Here is a 23,254-nt window from a genome sequence, read left to right as displayed (position 1 = left end):
TCCTTGTTATTAAATCAAGAAAAATAAAATACAAGAGGAGCCTAGTAGGTTTTTTTTTTTTTTTTTGGTTACAGCCCCGCATTTTTGCCTTTTGGTTTGATATGGGGCCTGTCGGGGCTGAAGAAGAGCCCCATCAAGAAAATAAGGGAAGGAAAAAAAAAGATAGAAATCCATTTTTGAACTTTTACCTCTCATAACGGGGCTTGTCTTCAATCTTCTTGTTTTGTTTGTTGTTTCTCTTCTGCTCCTTTCGTCGTCTTCTCTTATATAGCATTTTCCGTTATTAGTTATGCACTCTTTGTGGAAATGAAACTACATCATGGGTGTCCAGTGGCTCGGCTTTTTATTACCCTTTTTTTTTCTTGTGTGTGCGTTCAAAAGTTGGTCGGATGGTCTTTAAAAAAAAAAAATGAAAAGAAAAGAGAAATAACCCTGTGCACGTTTTGTGAATAAGGCGTTGGCCCGGCAATGTAGAAAATATGTATTTCTACTGTTTATTTTCAAAAACGCTGTTTATTTCTATCGAGCATAGTAGTGATTTTTTTGGTTTTTTCTTTTCATGGGAGTTTCTGCATTCTGCTCCCGTCTTTATAACCGAAAATGCCTTTCGTCAAGTCCACCGCAACGCATTTTAATTGAAGGGCGGAGCTTGAAATCGTAAATAGTCTTGTTGACGGGACCAAGTTTATTTCAAAAGAGGGAGAGAGAACTGTTGAAACGATCAGGTGAACGTCAACTTTGATTTCAAAAGTGATCAACAAATTGCTCCGACAAGTTTCATTTCCGCTCTAAAAAAAACAACAAAAAAACAAAAATACCGAAAGAAAATTGTTGGTCGTCATTTCCAGTTTAAAAGTCGCACCCGAGCGAAAGAATGACTACTTGGCTCTATTGAAGACGATGGCTAATTGCGCTGTAAAACCGTAAATAGAAAAATGCAATTTCCTCTCACAGCTCTCCGTCGACTATTACCGTCGTTCTTTTTCTAGACAGGCGGTAATGCATTCGATGGATGATAAATTGATGACGTCTGTGTGTGTGTGTGCAGGAAAGGAAGGGGGAAAATAAAATAAAATCCAGGAATATATATCGCCGCTCTTTTTTTTTGTTCGAATCAGCACTTAGCCGAGTTTAGACTGTGACAAACACGTAACGAATGCCCGTGACAGGCTTTCATCAAGCTGCACGACGATGTCTCCGTTGAAAGTTTCTTTCCCCCCACCTACCAACCAACCATCATGAGAGAGGGAGGAGGAAGACGAAGAAAATAACATGGAGGCGGCAGATGTCACAGGATTATATAGACGCATGCTTCGTCACATCTGTCAATCTGTCCTTGCGCTTTTTCCCCGAGTCTGGATCAGTGAGACTCTCTATTTTCTCCCCCCTCCTGGAAGTTGATCGATTTGGGAGAAGGATAGGTTCAACACCTGCTTTGGCTCATTTATTATGAAACCAGTTGAAGAAGATGCGACAAGAAGCGCTGATCGGGATGAAGAAGAGATGCGCTTTTTTGTATCTTCTGTAACGTTTGTAAGAGCTGCGTGTGTTTGCTGGCCCCCTCCTGGCCGCCATCGTAAAAAAAGAGAGTCGTGACTTTTCGGGTCCCCCCCCTACCGAGCCCCTGCCGAATATGTGTCGATTTCGTTTGAAAAGCCTCAATGTTTTGAGTTGTTGACCATGAATTATTGAACGTCGCCGGCAGCAGTCACGAACTACTCGAAACGCGCCAGGCAATTTGTAGTGTACGACGTTCATCAATGCAGACTGTTTCATTTCCGATACGCGTCGAGGACCCTTTTTCTTCTTTCTTTTTCTTTTTTTCTCCCGTTTCATCACAAATTCAAATGAGCGCAAAGGCTAAATATTCCGACAGTTGATGCTAATTCGGCGCCAAGCCAAGCTGGAGCCCCGGTCATCAACATACACACACACAGACTGACTGACCTTTTATTATTTGTGTATATTTCTAAGATGTTTTGGTGGTTTGTTTCCCTTCTTCTTCTTCTGTCGATCACCACCACACATACAGAAACGAAAGTTATTCCACATTTCATATGGTAAACACGTGCCTCCTCCTCCTCAAGATATCTAAGCCAACACCTGCTCTGTTTCTATTTATTTTTCCCCCCTCGAAACACCCAAAAGCCCGTCCATCTTATCTCTCATTCTCTTTCTTATAGCATTTGGTGGGGGCTTGTTCCTCCTCTCGTTTGCCAGCGAAAAGTTTTTTGACCAGTCTACCATCTGCTTTAGGCCTACTTGTGAGTGACTACCTGTTTAAGCTCATCAGCCGACTGACCAGTCAGGGGCAGTCAGGGGATGCCGAGGAGGAGAAATCGCGCGCGCACATGCCGCCCATCCGCGCTCCTAACCTCCGCATCTATTGATTTAAAAATGGTAGCAACAGCTGGTGTTGTTCCGCACTCTTGCGCACATATGTATATCTCTTTCTCTCACTGGCTGTGAGAAAAACCGAAATCAAGACACGGCGCGTTATATGAAACTATTGCGGTGCGCATTTTTCTTCTTTTTTCCCCCTAGTAACATCATTCGCACTTGCGCTTCAATGATGGCGGCCAAGTGGTTTGTTGTGCCCCGGTATACTAGTAGCATGATTGGGTTACTCACCTATCGATATCTCCGTCACGGCCGGCTCATTTTTATTTCTCTTCTTCCCCCCCCCCCCCCCCCCCCCCGCACCAACAACAAACATGACAAGAAAAACTATTCAAGTTTTTGTGGGTCGTTAAGTCTGGCACGAACGATCCGTCACTTTTAGAAAACGGGGTAAAGTCACAACGGGCTTTTTTTATTTTCCCGCTTCCTTGTTGTTGATTGAAGTCATCTCGAGTGGAAACTTGATGATGGATGCATTTCGAAATGATGGCCAGCAGCACCCCAGCTGCGTATAGGCTAAGACGGACTGGGGGGATGTTTCTTCCCTTTTTTATTTGGTCTCTTCTTTAGGGGAAAGAAGAAGAAAAAATACAGTTCCGTTGGTCTCTCCTCTCCTGTGTGTGTATTTTTCCAAAGGAAAATAAATGGCTGATTAAACAGATTAGTTGTAACTGATCCTGCTGGATGAACGTTAGGGCGTAGTAGAAGACCACAGCGTTTGAGTTTCAAATACATAAGCCAATCGGTCGGTCGGTGGGGGTCGGCTGCTGCTGCTGCTGCCTGGAAACACACAAAGAGCCAAGCGTGTCGAAAGAAATATAAGAGCAAATGGGGGGGAGGATCCACGGAAGTGAAACTGTTCTCCCAAGTTTTTCTCCCTAAAAACAAAAAAGAGAAGGAAAAAGAAAAAAAGTCTCCCAGATGTACACGGGGCACGCGTGCTATATTTAAACTACGCCGACTCTATTACCCTCCTAGTATTTTTCGCTGTTTTCCTCTTTTTTCCTCCTTTTTAGTCCTCCTCCTCCTTCACCCAGACCACACCCGGTCAACATGTTTGTGTCGTGAATTGCATCGTCACTTTTATTTTTTGCCTTTTTGTTTTTAAATAAAGAAGAAAATGATCATTGGCAAATAGAGACTTAACGCGCACAGAGAGGAGGTACAGACGCGAAGAATTTTCTCAAGTGGGGGGGGGGGGTGGGGGGAATGAAGGCGTTCCAGCCACTTTAAAAGTTATGTGTTCACAGCTGGAGCCAATAGTCAAAAAAGATTCATTTTTTTTTTGTTGGGAAAGTAGACAAATTGAGGTGGAGGGATGATGCATCAATTTTTTGGGTTTTTTTTTTTTTCAAACATTTTTTGGGTGTTTCTTTTCGGGAGAAATAAAAATTGTCATCCACAACCCCCCACTGGGAGTATCCCACCTGTACATTTGAATAGATTCAAGTTCTCGTTTTTCTCTTTTTGTGTGTGTCCTTTACGCACTTACAACTTTACCCCGATGGTACAATCACTCTTGTCTTCTTCGCCCCTATGTGCAACATCCAAGAGTTCAAGTTCCACGTTCATGTCTGTGACATCGGGACACGCACGTTCCATCACGTCTGAGCCTTAACTTTTGAGGTTGTTTCTTTTTTTCCTGGTTTGACATGTAGGTCGGCGCTAGGGCTCTTCTTTTTATTTTCTTCAATTGGGAGGGAATGTCGGACATGATGGTAACCGCGACCATCAAAACGACACTTCCGTTCCAATTTCTTCCCATTCTCCGCTCATGTTCCAAGTATTACTTGGTAGTGCGGTAGTAAGTAGTGGCTGACCGCTATTGTTTGGTTAGACGGGAGTTATGACGGTTGATTGTTTGCTGGGCTATATGCTACGCATCTGCTCGTCTCGTTAATGAATCATCTGCATGCGCTCTGGCGCGTGGATGTAGAACTCATTAGTGAGACTTTTTTGTTGATGACGGAAGCCAATTCAGTTGACGCTCTCTCGGGGCATTTCCTGACTTTGTCCGGCAACAATGAACCCACCAAACAGTGGCACTCCTTCATCTTTTTTTTTCACTCTCTCCTTGGAAAGATGTGTGTTAGGGGGGGAGATGTGTGTGTGCCTAGGCGAGAAACGGAAGTTGACTCTCCTTTCCTTCCGTTCGGGCGGAGGAGGTGGGTTGGGCCAGACATTGGGGAAGAAGAAGGAAGTTCAGACAAGCACCCCCCTTTCTAAACAGATGCCACACACACACACTTGGGAGCTGTTTCGGGTTGGGGAGGAGGCTCGAATTAAAAACGAACTTTTTTCGAGAGGGAGCAGCGCACAGTTCGAGACTTGACGAATCCAATTTCCACAGCCTGCAGCTTGTGACGTCAATGCCCTTTTGGATTTTTCAAACTTACTAATACCATCGACCTCCAAACAACAGACAGTACCGTCGAGTGTAGACTCTGTGAACTTGTAAGGAGCGTGTCTTGACAGTTGTCAGCCGTGTTTGGTACACTTTTCGATGGCTAGACTTGATGAACCCGAAATGATGATTTTCGGGGGTGGGTTTTTGGGTTCACAACTACAATCGCACAACATTTGCGTGTAAAGTCTCTGGTTCACGCTAGTATAGCCGAAGGGGGGTTTTGGATTTGGGATGGCGTGATTGGCGGAAGTATAAATGCTTTGGGGACCGGAGGAACAAAAAGAATTGTCACACCCGTGGACTAATTGTTTGTACAAGGGAGGGACCTTCTCATTAAACGCGCGTTGGGTTTTTGTATTTTTATTTTTTCTCGACCGAATGTGAAATAGCAACAGGGAGAAAGAGAGAGAACACGAGGTCTCTTTTAATTGAATGCGACCCCTCGAGCGTCGTCTGCGTGTGTTATCTCAGGCACAGCCGAAGCTCACAGCACGGAAACGTGCGCACACGACTGTCACCGTCCCAATAGATGGACTCTTTGAGATAAGCAGCGCGGAATTGGGCCTGAAGAACAAGAAGGGAGAGCATCGAAAAAAAATAAAAAATACAAAGTTTACCTCGTTTGTTATATCCTCCTCACTCGACTCGTTTCCCCTTGGCGAGTCTCGACTGCGCGTATAACTCGGGGCACTCCGGGGCCGGCCCGCGTTCGACGTATTTGTCCTATAGGTTCTAGAATTTTGTTGGGCTGTGTTTATTTTAATGTCTTTTTATTGTTTTTTCCCTTCTCAAAATGAGACGGGGTTAGAGAGAGATGCTCAGGATAGTATAGTCGGAGAAATCAGATAAAAATGGGCCCCAGCCATGCCTGTTGTGTGTGCTGCATCAAAGAGGGGCCAAAAGGGATTCTCTGCACGGCAGGCACCGCTGATGATGGTCGCACGATGGTGGTGGGGTGGGCCATGTGGCAGCTTGGTGGCTAAACATACCTCGGTTGCTGTATTATTATTGTGTATGTGTTGTGTTGTGTGCTGGAGCGAGCGCCTTTTCGAAAGAAGAAGAAGAAGAAGGCTGGAATGTGTCTCTGTCGTCGATGGGGCTTTTGGGTGTTTTCCTCCACCCAAAGACCGTGATCGTGAGGCTGCATAATCATCACCGAAAAGACTTTATTTCATTCGAGTCGCAGTCGCTTAGGGATTTATAACCACCACACATATAACCTTTTTTCTTTCTTTCTTTCTCTCTCTTTATGACTCTGTGTGTGTGTGTTTATAAATATATACAGCTAGGTAGTTGCCTACCGGACGCGCGGAAGCCGAGATACAACTTTTTTGGGTTTGATCCGTGCCACTGCATCCGACTCACCGACTTAAAATGAGAAATCAAGAAAAAGTTTGAATGTGTGAGAGAGAAACAAGAGTTTCGGACTGTAAAGAAAAACTGAACTGGTAGGGCGGCTCTCTTCTATCGCATGCGATGGCGGGGGGAATTCCTTGAGCGCATATAATAACGACCTGTCTGTCGTGCGTACATTTTCTCCTTTCAAAACTTCATCCATCAAAAATAACACGCGGAGCGCATAAAAATTCCGTCGCCTTTGCGACGCCGGAAGACCAAACTCACAAGCCCCATTGTTTGACGGAATCCGGATGCATCATAAAAAACGTTACGTGTGCCGTCTGATGGCTAACTCAATTGAAACCGGTACTAGTTTTTCTTTTAAAAACAAGAAAAGAAGAATAGTCTATCCAGTATAGATAAGCAACTTGACTGTGTCTCCTCCCTTAAGTCTTGACACGGCCCAAACAGACTGATTAACCGGGGCCGGTCCCGAGACACACACACACACAAGGGCCAATCGAGCAGCAGTGACGCCGGGCAAAGTCACAAGAGCAACGAACTTGCTGGTCCCTTTGGTCTTGTATCTTATTTGAAGCTTTGGAACGTTGCCTAATTGGATTTTTCTCTGGCGGCACTTTTTTTTCACGACTGCTCGCATGACCAACATTTGACCCCCTCCCTATTGAACGACTGTCACTTTTTTTTTTCTTTTTACGTCCGTACAATCATCTCTACTAGGCACTGTAGAAAACGAGCGCAGTAATCTAAACTCGTAACTTTTAATATCGTTCTTTTTAATATTATGTCTGGAAACCCCCCTCTAGTGTTGTTGGCTTGTGATTGTTTCCCCCCTCCATCTTTTCAGCCTTTGCACACACACACAAGCAACACACACACACACACACAGAGCCTGGAAAAATATGTCGAGAGTGAGAGCTAAAGAAACATGCCCATGTGTTTCCCATTAACACTCTGACGTTACTGCAGCCGTTAGAGGTTTGGGTCAGGACTCTCTCTGCCAGTGGTGTGTACGCCCGGCGATATTTTCTAGGGCGGAGAGGGCGTGAGTGTTAAATGTTTCATTCCCCCCCATTTATTTTTTAGTTATTTTTTGGCCCTCCTGCGCCTGCTGGATATCAACCGTTTCCTTTTCCAAGCGTGAAATAAATAATAAAATCAAAGAATAGAAAACAAGAAAAGAAAAATGGAAAAAACCTGGAAAGATATTCTAGAAAATGACGCGTGATTTAAACCACATTTTACGTCATATTTATAAAAAGTAAAGCATCTTTTTTTAAGAATGTTATAAAACAACTTTTTGAATTGGGGCTATCCTGGACGGCTCAAGTGTTGTTTTTCAAAGTTCCAGGTTTTTTCTCTTTTTTTCCAAGCTGTTTAGAACTGGGCGCACAATAGAGCCGTTGGTGGTGGCGAAGAGGGGTGGGTGGGGGGTGTAAAAGGGCGAGTCATTTGGTACACCCAACTTTAAACCCATATCTACGTCAAAGAGCAGGCAGGGTATATACAAGACAGGGTCAGAGGAAGCCTTAGGTTTATTTGACGTTGGGACTGGAGAGAGAGCGGAGCTTCACCAGCCTGTCTACTAGTGCGCGTGTTAAAAAGAGTCGGCGTTGCCAGTTGCTTCTCAGACGCCCAGTGGAACGGATGGGACTCGTTTCAGTCCCGCTTTCGATTACAACACACCGCCCAGTTTGAGTGTGTGTGTCTGTGTGTGTGTGTTTCTGAGAGGGAAGCGTGCGTCACGACATTAGCCAACGCGCGTGATTCACCTTCCGTTCTGCGAGTTCCTCTTCACAATTTCAAACAGTTGTGTGGCGAGAGAAAATAACAGTGCCATGTGAATCCCACAACGTCTAGCTCGTCTTTTTAAAAGAGTGATATATCCAGTTGGCAATCTTCCGGCCAAAGTCTTTCCGGTCGGAGAAAGAATAAGCGAACAAACGAGAAAGAAAAAAGTATTTAAAGCGACGCCAACACACACACACACTCAACTGTTTCGAAGTTATAACTACTACATCTCTGTTTCTCTCTCTCTAGCAGCAGCCTGTTTGGGTTTATTTTGAGTATTGAAGACCCCACCACCATCTTGGTTTTTCTTATTTTTTCTTTCTCCTTTCTTGCGTGCAGTCGGTTCAATTCTAAGAATGTTAGCGACGTGCGCTGCTGATTGAAAAGAAGACTGCATCTGCTGAAGTTGCTACGACATCATCAGACGAAGAATCAGGAAGAAGAAGACAAAATCTATTTGATGGATGAGCAAGTTTCCAACGGATACTAACCAGATCCCGTTCGAATGGTCTCTAATTTGGCGGGTTGGGGGAGTGCAATATAACGTACTGGCAATTCAGCAACCGAAACTAGACGCCGGGGACAAGAAATCAAATAACAGTTCGATTGTTTGAAACAACCAAATAACCGTACTGGTTGGTTTATTGTATGTGTGAGAAATTTCTGCCAGTGTTGACTTTACGCCGTCGATAGAGCCAATGGTATCAGACCCTTCCGCTACTGTGTCAACCCGAGCTGTGATTTGTGCTATCGCATTCGAACCCAAACAGTCCTCTGAAGTGGGTCTACACTCTTGTGCGCGCTTGTGTCAAGTAGCCAAATCGAGTTGGCCAATCGTTTGTGTTTAAAAAGTCCAGGATAAGATCCCGGAGTCCCCGATCTCTTCGTAAAAAACAAAAAAATCAAAGGCGAATTCTTTGATGGACTCTTTGAATTCCAGTGCCACATCTGGAGTAGTGATTCCCGCAATTAATGGAATGATCTTGGATGTTATTTGAATCGTAAAAAAATACAAAGAAAAAAATTTAAAAATCTCGCGATGGTTTTCAAAATGGAAGCTGCTTTACTGCAGCAGCCGCAATGGAATATGAACGCCATGATGGCTGACAACGACGAGGTCGATTCAGATGAAGCCGTCTCCGATGACGAGGGTATTGAGGGTTTCAATGTAAGTCCTCTCTTTTTTTTTTGTTTTTCTTCATATTTTCATCCACTATAGTGAATATACCTCGTGGCATTATTATTCTAGCCTTTGCAGCTATTGTGCTCGAGCTCTTTGTATCCATTATGAACATTTTCTTTTGTGTCATTGTTGGGAACTACCAGCTGATGGTCCCACCGGCGCTAGCTACATTACCAGTCGCTCTTTTTTGATGGTTGGGCTTTCTATTATAGTGCTGGTTGCTGCCTATTGAGGCAAAGGGCAGTACATTCGTTCCGTCCAAATTGTAATGTAGGTCGAGTGTATAGTTGAAATGATTGGGCGAAGAGTTTTTTTTTCATTTTTGCCCGTCCACATTTGCTGCGGTGCGATCAGGTTTCAGCGGGACGTCATCGCGTGGCCTCCCTCCCCCCTTATGTATTCATTAGCCAATCGACGAACGCAACAGTTTTGTTAGCATCTGTCATCGTGGGCTGTTCCGGTTCAAGTCCAACGAAAATTTAAACACTGGGCCGTTGCATCCGGATTATTTGTTCCTTAACTTACATTTTAGACTTTCGTCCGTTTTTATGGCGGCTCATGTGTGCCTTCAATGTTTCGAAAATGTGTCGTTTTTCCGTGATCCTTTGGGTTTCACCAAACCCTGCGTGTGACGGATTAGAACTAGACTGGGCAATAAAAAAAATAAAAAACCCCGAGCTCTTTCAGTTTTCTTCTTCTAAAGAATAAAAAAATCCAATGTTTGGGGGCTTTAGCTGCTGACATGACTAGCATTAAAGCGGGTCAAGTCCGACGACCATTCAAAACACATCTGTATATATGCTAGGGTTTGAACTAAAGTTGTCGCACCGTATGTTTTCAGTTTTCAAAAGACAAAATCATCCGGTCGTTGATCATCGGTTTTTTTCTTTTTAGATAGTTTTGAACTAATAAATAGCGCGGCTGTTGAAACGGGGAAAAAATAAATAAATGTTATTCATTAACACTTGATAAAGTGAGATATACTGTTAGTAGTTGATCATGATGCACGGGGTTCTTTGAAATGGTCAGTATTTATTTCCCTCGAGAGAGAGAGACTGATAATTGAATCCCAAAAGGCAACTAAATTCGTGTCACAAATTTAACGGAAATGTGGTTCTTTGTCGCCACACGTACGCCATGTTCCATTTCGCTTGATTTAGTTAGAATCTCGACTAATTTTTGGGACTGAATCGCCCTGTTCTGATGTTATTCCGTATTTCCGTGGAAGCGAAAATATGGGGTTTCAACATGGGGCCACGCCAGTTTTTTATGTGTGTGTTTGTTTTCCAAAGGAACGGCCAACTTTGGCCGTTGTCTCGCCCACGTTTGGACGGGTTATCATGGCGTCTGGTCGTCCGCTCTCGAGTGTAATTGATAGGATCACGTCAAAGCTCTTCCTTGGCCTCGAATAACCGAATTCGGTCTCGCGTTCCTTGATCACACACACACACAAGCCCGTATGTGTTTTTGTTTCGACCCGGCAACGCCGCCGACGTGAACTGTTATACAGCCAAGTGAATATAAACGCAAGATAAACTTTTGTCCCTCATGTTTTGTTGTTTTTCTTTTTCCGAGTGACTGTGTAGTGCCACAGCACCTTTTAGAATCTGCTGAAGTGTCAGAGCAAGAAGTTTGGCCGGCGACTGCTATCTCTCCAACTTTTTTTGGTTGCTATCTTTTTTGATAACTTGCACTAGCTGAAAGATAATCAACTAAAAAACAAAATCCTCGACAGACCAGCAACTTTCTTGAATAATATCACAGTCTCCTTTTTGCTGTTTACAAATTTTTGAACATGCGAATCACGTACTCGGATCATTGCGAATCACGCGGCTCATTGGCAGTGAGCCATGGCAACAGCCGCTCACGGCCGCTCATAACCTTCTCTTCTTTGGACAAATCTCGGCAGAACCTTCTTTTTCTCTTTTTTTTTGCTTTCCCCTCCTTGGGTTGTGCACACTGCTGATTGCCGGACTGATCGATTGTTCTCATTAACTGTGGCAAAGTGGAAGTACCAAATGTGGACTGTATGTCATCACGTCCTTAATTACTGGGACTAGCCTTGGCTGTTCTTCTCCCTCCACTTCTGCAGCGCTTCCTGCACAGCGCCAAGATTTCCGTCATTTCGACTGTATACGCTGTGTGAAAGAGCCGAGCTCTCTTGTGCAGTTGGCCACTTCACAAAAAAGCAGTTGTTGTGTACTGCCTTTCTACAGACGAGAAGAAGAAGTAATAATAAAAATAAATAGAAAAGGGGAGAAAAAAGAGATTCATTCGCTTTCTAATACGGGAAATGTTGATATTCTTTTATACTTCCTGGAACACATGGGTCTCTTTCATGTTGGTAAAATCAGCCCATTCAAAATCCCTTTCTAATCGGATGATCGCATTCGACCAAATTTACAATAGCGCTTAGAAATTCACTTCCATATTTACATTGTTGGCTATTGTTCTGTTTTGATTGCAGGGCTCGGAAAACGGATGTGCCGTGACGACGGCGGGAGAAACATCAGGACCTCGCCCACTCTCAGTTCCGGAAATGGATAAGTTGCAACTGCTGCACGCAGAACCACGAATTGACAGTTATCGTTTTTCCATGGCGAATCTCGAAGGTAAATTTTGTTGTTTAATTTACATTTTTTTAAAGTTTATTTCCCGTTGTTAAATAGTTACATAAGAGGATTCTAGTCAAAATCCAATTTTTTAAAACTTTCCTATGAGTAATTAAATTAAATCAAATTTAAATCCATAGGCTATTTGGTCCTTTTAAGACTTTTAAGTACTGCCACCTCTCTTTTAAAAATTTCTTTTGAATTAATTTCCCCCTTATGTCAATAGTCCTTGAATATAATTTTGTTGACATGTTTACTTAGAATCCCAAGATGGAGAACTCGATGCCATATTGAAGGAACTTTGTGCTCTCGGATCACAGTTTGATCAAGAGCTTAAAGTGGAGGATGCTCCTCGTCCTGCCAATAACAAATCATCAGGTACGTGCAGCACGCGTTGGGCTTCTGTTTCACACAGTTCATTATTTTAAATTAACCAAACATATTTTTCTCACATATGATCAGCAGGTCCGATGGATGCGCTGAAAAAAGCCGTAAGTAGTAACAACGATCAAAACGAACACGTGACGAAAACGACCCATTCAAAATCCAATTTTAATGGTTGCCAAGTGAATAATAACAATAAAATGAGGCTCGATTTAACCCCCGACGCCACAGATTCTACCAACAGAACAGACTCAGGTATATAAATACATAAAAAGGACTAAATTTCAATTGAAAAAGTCAAGTCTCGAGTAATGTACTAACTGTCGGTTGTCGACTAGGAATGAGAACGGAAAGTCCGGATAATGATTCAGCTTTTTCCGACAACATCTCGATGCTCTCGAGTGAAAGTTCGGCTTCTTCTGGAGCCAGCGCCGCCCGAACGGACGCCTCTTCCAAAAGTTCGGCATCGAACGCTTCGTCGACCGGTTCGTCGACGATAGTGGCGGCAGACGAAGCGGCTCGTCTGAAGGCCGAAAAGATCCGTTTAGCATTAGAGAAAATGCGGGAAGCCAACGTTAAAAAGCTATACATCAAAGCTTTCACGACCGACGGTAGCACCAAATCGCTGCTGGTCGACGAGAAAATGGCGGTGGGCAGCGTCACGCGAATGCTCTCAGACAAGAACCACGTCCGCATGGAGCCGAAATGGGTCCTGGTCGAGCACCTACCCGATTTGTACATGGAGCGTGTCTACGAAGACCATGAAATGCTGGTGGATCAGCTCATGCTGTGGACGCGCGACTCACGAAACACGCTACTGTTCGTCGAAAGACCCGAAAAGTACAGCCTTTTTTCACGGCCCGAAGATTACCTGCTGTCGTTCAATTCGTCTTCAGAAAGGGACCGCCATCTGGACGACGACGGCCGATTGGCTCTACTCGAAGAATTCTTTTCGGGGACGGGCGGTAATGGCGTCGGCGTACCTGAAATCGAAGGTCCACTTTACCTCAAAGCCGAGGGTAAAAAGGCGTGGAAGCGATTCTATTTTGTCCTGCGCGCCTCGGGCATCTATTATTCACCAAAGGGCAAGTCTTCGTCGAAATCCTCCAAAGACCTGGTTTGCTTGGCCACTTTCGACGTCAATCAAGTCTACACATCCGTTTCGTGGCGCAAGAAATTCAAGGCCCCCACCGAATTCGGTTTCGCCATCAAACATCCAAAACTGCAGTCGAGATCCTCCAAGTTCATCAAATACTTGTGCGCCGAAGACGAGCCGACCATGGCCAGATGGGTTATGGGCATCCGTATTGCCAAACATGGACGGGCCTTGATGGACAACTATCGCGCATTGGTCGAAGAATTGGCTCAGGAAGATTTGGATCAGTTGGCCAACGCTCGAAGTTTTTCTTTGGCTTCCATGACGCTGGGCGGCGCCACCCCGACAACAGCTCCCGTTTCCGAGTCGATAACCGACGAGAACGAAACGCCCGTCAACACGCTAGAACGGGGCAGCGTACTGGGATTTCATACTTCCCGCCCGCTCTCCAGACAGGACAGTCTGAAGAGTCGAGCGTCCAATTCTTCTTCCAGCGGATGCTTATCGGAGCGCTCGAGCAACGGCACAGCTACGCCAACCTTTGAAAACGCTTTCGATTCCGACTTCCCCATGGGCACCATCAAGCGGAAGCCATCCATGACACCCAAACTTCCGCTGACGTCCACTACGAGGCTGTTGGTCAAGGAACTGGAAGACACTGTCGACGGCCAAGCGGCCATGGAGGCTCGCAACACGCTGCGGCAAAGTTTCAGGAAATCCCTCAACGAGGAGGTGAATACGATCCGGCGTAAAACCAGCGCCAACGCTTCCAACAGTCAAGCTGCTGTTGCGGCGGCGGCGGCGAGCTGTGTTGTCGTCGAGTCTTCGCGGCCCGTCATCCACGAGTTGAACGATTCGCAAGATGTGGATTCGTTACCTCTACCGCCGCCGCCTACGTTCAGTTCTCCGGATGACGGCATCAGTTGCGATTCGGATTTACTTCCTCCCCCTCCGCCGGAAGCTTTTGACCAAGTCGATTGCGGGTCTTCCTTTCCGCTGCCTCCGGCCGAACTGCTGGATTCGTCTTACCTTCCGTATCAGCACTCCATGTCTCCACGTATTTTGCGATCCAAGCCACCTAGTCCTCCTCCGCCGCCGATCGTGCCTGGAACATTGAAACCTTGCTTGAAATCGAGTTCGTGCGCTCCGACGGTACCGCCCAAACCGGCCATCATTTCTTCCAGCTCGAAGCGAGAGTCTGCCGGCAGCCAAGCCATCTACGCGAACTCTGCCAAATCCGTGATGCCAACGCCTCCGCCACCTCCGCCAACGCAGAGTCCCAGCAAAAAGAACCGAAGGATCACGTTTGACGAACGAGTCGCCTGCAGTCCCTCTCCGCCGCTGACGGATTCGCCACCGAAACCCCCCAAACCGCCCGTTATGCCCAAACGAGTGGATCCTTTGCGCTCGTCGATGAAGCAGCAATCTATTCCACAAAAGCTAACGGCGCCTGGGTGCACTGTGACTCCGCCGCGCGAATTTCTCAAGGACCTCCAACGGGTGATGCAGAAAAAGTGGCAGGTAGCCCAGAAATGCAAGGATGACACCGAAGTGACGCCGCATTCGGTACTGGGATTTAGAGATCAACCGCCGCCCATCGCCCCCGTCCCGGCCGCTTATAAAGAAAACAGCGTTCGAGCGTGGGTGGCCGAGCACTACGGATCGGGCTCTGATGTCATTTCCTCCGACAACTCGATGGGCTTTTACGAGAACGTGTTTGTGCCGTCTTCATCGGCTGCGACTATTTCCGCTCTGTCCGGAGAGGAATACCAGAATTGCGTCGAACTCCGAGACAGAGAGTACACGCACCCATACCTGCCTGTCCATCCGAACCACATGCATTCGCCGCGAATGAGTTCGGCGTCGACCGGAACGACCGTGTCGGCTGCCAGCGCCAAGCGTCTCCCTCCTCCTCCACCCAAACGAAGCGAAACGACTCACTTATCAACTCGAATTCATTGATTGATCCTGGCGTTCCAGTTAGAAAAAAAAACTAAAACTAACCGAATAACAAATAATTATCTTTTTATGTGTACATAGAACGAGACATCGTGTAGGTCACAGCAGGATTGTTTTCTCTCCAAAAAGGAAGGAGTGCCTTGCGTTTTAATTTTTTTAACTTCGGGATTTTGCAGAAGTTTTCCAGAAAAAAAAAATGTTTTGGAGGTTATCTGGTCAGCGCTATGCAAGCTACTCCTCCTGTTGCAGCTCTTATCGAATTTGCATAAGAAAAGGGCAGCACCTGTTGGCGAATATCGAAACTTTCACCAATATCTTACACGTCTGTCTTATACACATCTGGACTCTTTTAATGGGATTCACTAAAAATTAAATTTGAATGTCCTGATGCTAAGCGTATTAGCGCTAAGGAATTTTTTTTTTTACCTACCAGCAAAGTCTGTAATGTTGTGAAGATTAAGATAGCATCGCCAAGTGCCAAATTTAAATCCGCGCTTTTTGTTGACACTCCACTCCACAATTTTTGATTTTTTTTGTCTTTTTCTTTTGGCAGTTTCTTAGTTATTTTTGGTTTTTGTGATTATTGAATTTGTATCTTAACTGTCCTCCCGATATTGATCCCTTATCACATTTGATCTACTAAACCGTGGCGCTGCAGGTCATAATTTTAATTTGCCCTCCTCCATCCTATTATCTTTGTTGTTTCATAGAGTTTAGGGATTTGTCGTTTTCTTCATCGCTTGGTCGAAATCCACGGTGAGTATTTGATTCATGGGAAGCCGGCTTATTCATTCACTTTGGAGCTGTACTATATATTATTATTTGCACTGTAAATCAATTGAGTGCTCACGTCAAGTAAACTAGCTCTCAATGGCTGATTTTTGTATCGGGGAAAAAAAATATTAAAATGGGGATCAAAGAATCGTTTCAAGGTTTCGATATTTGTGTTATGTATCATACATAATATATAACTTGTATTACCGTCTTTCCTTCTTATATACAGTTTTCTCTTTTTCTGTTTAAAAGTCGACCTCATGCGCTGCTGGTATATAATGCTAATTTCAGATGTGTTAATAAAAAATCAAATACATGTTTCGCGATGCAGCGGAAAGATTCCACGAATTTTATTGTCTTCTCCTGTTTATTTTTGTACTGGAATTAACAATCAAGTAGCATACAAACTGATGCTTGGTCTAAATATGGCAAGCCATTTGGGCCACATTTCAAGGAGAAACTAGAGGGCGAAGAAGCAGTAATGCCAATGCAAACAGCTATGTAATTGTTAAAGTAATGCTAACGCTAATGGTAAACAGATAAGTGAAGCGCACATTACAGGGTTTGCAATACCAAATATATAAACACGCATTAGAAAGGCATAGTAGTTTAGTTTTTTTTTTTTTATATGCATAAGATTCATTATTTAGACATGATTTAGACTTAAACCCTAGATGGCGAAATCGTCGAATTGTACTCCACCTCGCGGTAGTCATGGAAAATTGTTGTCTGATCTGAAACAATATGGCGACACACGCATTGCGTGACTTGCGTCTGGCCGTCTTGCGACTTGCGAAGTAGGGCTGGGTTAACGACTAACAGTTCCATTACATTGGTAAAGGAGTGCCATTACGTCAACAATTCGTGCAGTACAAAAATAGCAGTGCAAAGCACTTAATGTGGCATGTCGTTGTTGAGAAATTGACGGCGGTGAAGAAACTAATGATAGGGAGGACCGTAAGACGTGATTTTACTCGAACAGCCCCATCGATTCCAACAGTTGCTTGAAAAATTGGCAAAGACCGAATTTGGAAAACTCCTTTTGTCAAAAGCAATACAATTTCAGGCAGATGGTTCTTACTGTTCAGTTAACAAACCAGCATATAGGTGCATAATGTTATATCGCCTTGTTTTTGTCATAAAACACACTAATGATTTGTTACATTTTAGGCAAAAACAAATCCTTTCTGGATCTTGACGAAGAAGTTGAGCCCTAGAGATACCTCTGAGAAATCAAAGTTGAGAAAGAAGAGAACAAATTTATTCCACACCCTGCAAGACTATCATGTTGATTTACAGGTAAGGTTCTGGCGGAATCACCATCAAATAGAAATAGTCTTGTTAGTGCTGCTTTTATATTTTACCATTTGCTTTGTGGTTACTTTTATCGTTAAATCTTATGACTATTATCATCTGTCCTAATGATACAATCCGTTAACGAGATGCGGAGTGAAGTTCTTTTTTCCGGTTCGGAGCAAATCTTTTTTGAACAACTTCCCCTATAGAATTTGAACTTGCTTCAGTGGCCGTGCTCCCTTTTAGTAGACTCCGTACCCTCCGTAGACCGAGGCGAGAAGTTAGTTCCTTATTTGAATCTCTTCGACTTTTTCGTAGCTTACTACAATTGTTACTAAAAAAAAAATCTCGGCAATTGCAAGGTGGCTATCAATACTACTGTCTCATCAAGATATTGCATTAGCATAAATAGATCAATTGGATCATAGGCATTTCAAGTTTTTACGTCAAGTTGCTGAATAGACAACACTTTTTTAGCTAAGGATTCTCATTGCATTCTTGACTAAATATTTTTATGAAATTTATCCAGCTAAAGTTTTCGGTGACATGGGTGCCTGTCGGTGCCTGTGACAATTGGGATAAAATGGTCGAATAATCCAGTAGGGCAACCTGTATCTTTCAAATCCAAGGAAATCCTATTAGAAAGGTAGTTATTTTGACAAATTTTTGTTTTTATTACTGTGATATTTAAGGTGGTATAGTATTATTAGGTAGAAAGGTGAATAAGTGGCTGTACGATGTCCACCAGGTAGCGCGAGTGTCTTCAGGGACGCTTATCGGCCATTTTGATTATTGATCCAAGACGCAGCCGAAATGGGTTGTTGGTTGTGACGTTTCTCACGATGAAAATTAAAAGGTATTTATTGTTTATTTCCTATTGTTATTGAATGTAAAATGTTGATGTGAAAATTTACAGGTGATTGAGCACGTAGAAACCAATTTGCCAAATCATTCAACTCAGACTTGGAAGTGCCTGTAAAAGTACATTTCCGAAATGGCGTGCCTCGTGTGTCTCGCTGCCTGCCTTAGACGTACGTCTCATCCCATGCAACAGCAAAAAGTAATTATTTTAATCAAATGTCTTACAAAAGTACAGATTTAGATAACATGACTAGAGAGTAGACCAATTTGCTCCACTACTATAGAAATTTTGAATCAGATATCAAAGTTATTTTCTTGGGCTGCGTAGTTTTCTGTTACTGTTTGTATTCTTTTGTTATAATGAGTATGCATGTGTACTTGAAAATAATTTTCTTTTCTTAAATAGGTGTAACAAACACTTCTTTAACGGTGTTGGTTACCTTGTTGCAGTCAAATGGTGAAAGGTGTGACAAAGATAGATTGAACCATTGTATGCAGCATGCGGTTGCAATGTAATCCAGAAGTTGCTATGCTGTTGTAGCTGAGCTGTTCCATCTGGGTTCCTGACTTAAACAATTTTTTGTTGTCATTTTCATCCATGCCATATGAAATTGCTCTGCCAGTGATATTTTGTGTTGCCGAGTTAAAAGTTTGATCTGTTGTCTTTTGAGTTTTCATTCAATCATGCAGTATACGACTGAGGCAACCTGATCAATATCAGGTTTGACACAGTCGAGATCTGCTAGATAAAACAAGCTTTCTGCTCCAAACAAATAATAACTTGCATATATCTTGCATCATGTTATTATCGCGGTAGAGAAAGCGACAGGCCATAGGAAAAATAAATGTATTATGTAGGAATTATAAAATAATTTTTGTATTTCATAAAATATTCAAATAGAATAAATTTTGTATGCAATAAAAAAGTTCGGATAAAGTTTTTTCGGGAAATATTTTTAAAAATTTTGGGAAAGGGGAATTTTTTTTAAATTTTTTTCAAAAACAAGTCTGGACTTGGGTGGTTTTTTTGAAAAAATTGGTTGTTCTTTGAATTTAATGATAGAAAATTTGCAAGATCAATTATTTGTAAGTTTACATAGCACTCAAAAATATTCTCACATCATGCAATCATCAGCAACAGGAAAGGTACTTGAGGAGAAAATAGAGACATGCACTTGTGATTTATCGGTCAATCTTGTATTTCAGTAATCTTTCAACACATCCAGAGAAATACTTCAGAACTTCGGTGTATAGGTCGGAGTAGCGTAAGTAGTGGTGGCATAATCGGGAGAATTGCAATAAATATGAACCTCAGTTTGGTAGTAGTTTGGAGCAGGGTAATACTTAAATTCCTCGATGTAGTAAACTAGGCAGCTTACGTGGTTGTGTAAAAGGCGGCTTCTTCGGTGTAGTACTTGGGGGCTGCCGTGTTGTAGCTAGGTGTAGCGTGGGTCGTGGTGAAGTAGGCAGCAGCGTCAGTGTAGTATTTCAGTTCAACGTAGCACGAAAGAGCAGCTTCGGTGTAGCAAGTCGGAACTGCGTCATTCTTGGCCGCCTCAGTTGTGGTTGTGAAGATCAGGGCAGAGAAGTACTTTGCCGCTTCGGTGTAGTATTCGACCGTTTTGGTGGAGTAATCTGCGGGAGCCTTGGTGTAGCAGCTGGGAACAGAGTAGTATTTAGGAAAATCGGTGCAAATAGTAGCTGAGAACAGAGTAATACCTGGGAACCTTGATGTAGTAAAATGGGGCAGCATGCGTAGTCCTGCTCCGTCGTCTTGGTGGTGTAGTAACTCGAGGCAGAGTAATACTTCAGGGAGTCAGTGTAGTGGCTCGGGGCAGAGTAAGTTGTGGTATAAAACTCCGGTGCTTTAGTGGTGTAGTACTTGAAGACCTCGGTGCAGGAACTGGTCGTTGTCTAAGTTGTGTAGGAAGGCGGCGGCGGCGTTGCGTTTTGGTTTCCGCCTTACCAAGGAGACTTCACTACACCAGCGGTCGACCCAGCCATCAACGATACAACACCCAAAAGGAGCACGACGCCATATTTGACTAAACAGTAAAAACATTTAAACATTAATATTAAATAATAACAGGCATATTAACAAATAGAAAAAATAGAATTGATACAAAACTCAATGTAAAAATAAGAATATTTACCCATAATTGCGAACCGGCTACACGATGAGGAATGCAGTTGGTACTGCAGTTCGGGCACGGCTTCTTTTTTTAGACGACTCCTTTCACGCACAGTAATACTTCAGGACGTCAGTGTAGTGGCTCGGGGCAGCGTAAGTTGTGTTGTAAAACTTCGGTGCCTAAGTAGGAATTGTAGACCTCGGTGCAGTAACTGGTCGTTGCGTAAGTTGTTTTTGGGTAGCAAGGCGGCGGCGGCGGCGGCGTTGCGGTTTGGCTTCCGCCATACCCAGGAGACATCGGTACACCAGTTGTCGACCCAGCCATCAACGATACAACACCCAACAGTATACGACACCTTATTAACGAGACAGTAAACAAATTCAAACATTAAATACGTGCACACATAAAGAAAAAAGTAGGATTGATACCAATCTCAATGTAAAAAACAGAATATTTACCCATGGTTGCGATTTGGTTACACGATGAGGAATGCAGTTGGTGACAGACGATGCAGATGCAGTTGGACACAGCAGTTGTTGCGTGTCGGAGATGCTCAATCGACTGATATCTCTGGCCTTTTCTCTCTCCTTTTTATACGATTTTTTTTATTACCCTCACCTCTTAAGCCTTGCGGGTATTGTACCTGTTTGATAATGATGAAACACGTACCTTTCTCACCCAACCTCTCCGCCGTCGCATGATACGTTTTACATAATGATCTCCGTGACCTTCAAGGTTGGTGTTACTGGGGATGGGTCTACAACAACAAATATCAAAATGAATACCAAATGGCTGAGCCTTGCGGCTATTATACCTGCTTGATAATGATGAAACACGTACCTTTCTCACCCAACCTCTACAGTCTACAGCATTTGTGACGTTTTACATAATGATATCCCGTGACCTTCGAGCGTAAAGGACATGAAACTGGCCTTTCCTTCTGCAGGTTTACGTTGCTGGGGAATGGGAATACATCTGGGGAATGGGTCTACAACAACCAATATCAAAATGAATACCAAAAAACCGACATTCTTTTGAAGAGAGGTTTGATAAATGGTTAAATCCAAGCCGACGAATTGGGGCCATGATGGAAATCTTGTACAACTTCGGACTTATTGCTTTCACTCTTATTCAGGTGTGACGAAGACGGTCTGTTTGTTGACATCACAAGGGCATGTCATTAACATCCTATAAAACACATTAAAAATAATTGGTTGCATCAAACTGGAATTTCGATATCAAAACTTTCGTTTATTATTGTCTGCGTTGGAACTCGACAGCAATCCTAATTCAGTTCTTTAGAGCTTAGACCCAGTCTTTAGACACTCGCAAACGCAAATCTGCCATAAAACGCACTTTTTATGACCGACCCTAGCTCAAAAACTTTAGACTGTGTAGAGATCAAAGCTGACTTGAAAGATTAATGCTAATTTTAAAGAAAATGTAATAAAAGGTTTAGTTTGCAACTTTAAAAGTGCCAGCCTGGCCCTCATAAATCACTTTCTAAAGTTTGTAATTGTAGGTTTGTTTGAATTTAAAGAAACTTTATGAAACAGAACTACAAACACGGACTAGGCTATCCTTTTTACTGGGGTGTGAGCTAGGATTTGTTTAAGTCGTGGGAACTAATACTAAAAAAATATAACAATAGCAACCAATAGAAACAACTGAGAAACCATTTTTTCAGAAAGCGTTCTACCTAATAATACTATACCACCTTAAATATCACAGTAATAAAAACAAAAATTTGTCAAAATAACTACCTTGCTAATAGGATTTCCTTGGTTTTGAAAGATACAGTTTGCACTACTGGATTATTCGACCATTTTATCCCAATTGTCACAGGCACCGACAGGCACCCATGTCACCGAAAAATTTAGCTGGATAAATTTCATGAAAATATTTAGTCAAGAATGCAATGAGAATCCTTAGCTAAAAAAGTGTTGTCTATTCAGCAACTTGACGTAAAAACTTGAAATGCCTATGATCCAATTGATCTATTTATGCTAATGCAATATCTTGATGAGACAGTAGTATTGATAGCCACCTTGCAATTGCCGAGATTTTTTTTTAGTAACAATTGTAGTAAGCTACGAAAAAGTCGAAGAGATTCAAATAAGGAACTAACTTCTCGCCTCGGTCTACGGAGGGTACGGAGTCTACTAAAAGGGAGCACGGCCACTGAAGCAAGTTCAAATTCTATAGGGGAAGTTGTTCAAAAAAGATTTGCTCCGAACCGGAAAAAAGAACTTCACTCCGCATCTCGTTAACGGATTGTATCATTAGGACAGATGATAATAGTCATAAGATTTAACGATAAAAGTAACCACAAAGCAAATGGTAAAATATAAAAGCAGCACTAACATGACTATTTCTATTTGATGGTGATTCCGCCAGAACCTTACCTGTAAATCAACATGATAGTCTTGCAGGGTGTGGAATAAATTTGTTCTCTTCTTTCTCAACTTTGATTTCTCAGAGGTATCTCTAGGGCTCCACTTCTTCGTCAAGATCCAGAAAGAATTTGTTTTTGCCTAAAATGTAACAAATCATTAGTGTGTTTTATGACAAAAACAAGGCGATATAACATTATGCACCTATATGCTGGTTTGTTAACTGAACAGTGAGAACCATCTGCCTGAAATTGTATTGCTTTTGACAAAAGGAGTTTTCCAAATTCGGTCTTTGCCAATTTTTCAAGCAACTGTTGGAATCGATGGGGCTGTTCGAGTAAAATCACGTCTTACGGTCCTCCCTATCATTAGTTTCTTCCCCGCCGTCAATTTCTCAACAACGACATGCCACATTAAGTGCTTTGCACTGCTAGTTATGTACTGCACGAATGGTTGACGTAATAGCACTCCTTTACCAATGCAATGGAACTGTTTTTCGTTAACCCAGCCCTACTTCGCAAGTCGCAAGACGGCCAGACGCAAGTCACGCAATGCGTGTGTCGCCATATTGTTTCAGATCAGACAACAATTTTCCATGACTACCGCG

At 43.2% G+C, this 23,254-nt stretch overlaps 1 protein-coding gene and 3 long non-coding RNA genes across 7 annotated transcripts in view; 2 read left to right on the top strand and 2 right to left on the bottom strand.

The window, feature by feature from the left end:
• Positions 1-16,313, top strand: part of LOC124310878 (abnormal cell migration protein 10-like) — a 30,076-nt gene extending 13,763 nt beyond the window's left edge. For 2 of the 4 annotated variants that reach the window (XM_046774991.1, XM_046774993.1), the window contains exons 3-6: positions 11,608-11,752; positions 12,014-12,130; positions 12,215-12,391; positions 12,475-16,313. In XM_046774991.1, the coding sequence (XP_046630947.1) occupies positions 11,608-11,752; positions 12,014-12,130; positions 12,215-12,391; positions 12,475-15,194 (3,159 nt within the window). In that variant the 3' untranslated portion in view covers positions 15,195-16,313. Of the gene's footprint in view, positions 1-7,689; positions 9,126-11,607; positions 11,753-12,013; positions 12,131-12,214; positions 12,392-12,474 lie in introns of those variants that run through there. The other 2 variants (XM_046774995.1, XM_046774994.1) reach the window with 2 other exon arrangements.
• LOC124311595 overlaps positions 1-23,201 on the bottom strand; it is a 61,207-nt gene extending 38,006 nt beyond the window's left edge. The window contains exon 1 of the long non-coding RNA XR_006909960.1: positions 22,852-23,201. This is a non-coding gene — a long non-coding RNA (uncharacterized LOC124311595). The remainder of the gene's footprint in view (positions 1-22,851) is intronic.
• Positions 16,780-18,860, top strand: LOC124311569. The gene is made up of 6 exons (XR_006909894.1): positions 16,780-17,072; positions 17,136-17,264; positions 17,791-17,907; positions 17,972-18,117; positions 18,178-18,321; positions 18,529-18,860. It is a non-coding gene; the product is annotated as an uncharacterized LOC124311569 (long non-coding RNA).
• LOC124311647 lies at positions 19,323-20,290 on the bottom strand. The gene is made up of 3 exons (XR_006910070.1): positions 20,276-20,290; positions 19,842-20,167; positions 19,323-19,780 (listed from the first exon to the last, which is right to left on the bottom strand). It is a non-coding gene; the product is annotated as an uncharacterized LOC124311647 (long non-coding RNA).
• Positions 23,202-23,254: the final 53 nt, after the last annotated feature.

The sequence above is a fragment of the Daphnia pulicaria genome, chromosome 8, assembly GCF_021234035.1.
Source record: "Daphnia pulicaria isolate SC F1-1A chromosome 8, SC_F0-13Bv2, whole genome shotgun sequence".
Lineage (NCBI taxonomy): Eukaryota > Metazoa > Arthropoda > Branchiopoda > Diplostraca > Daphniidae > Daphnia > Daphnia pulicaria.
The sequence above is the reverse complement of the archived record's forward strand: the minus strand, read 5'-3'. Positions and strand labels throughout refer to the sequence as shown.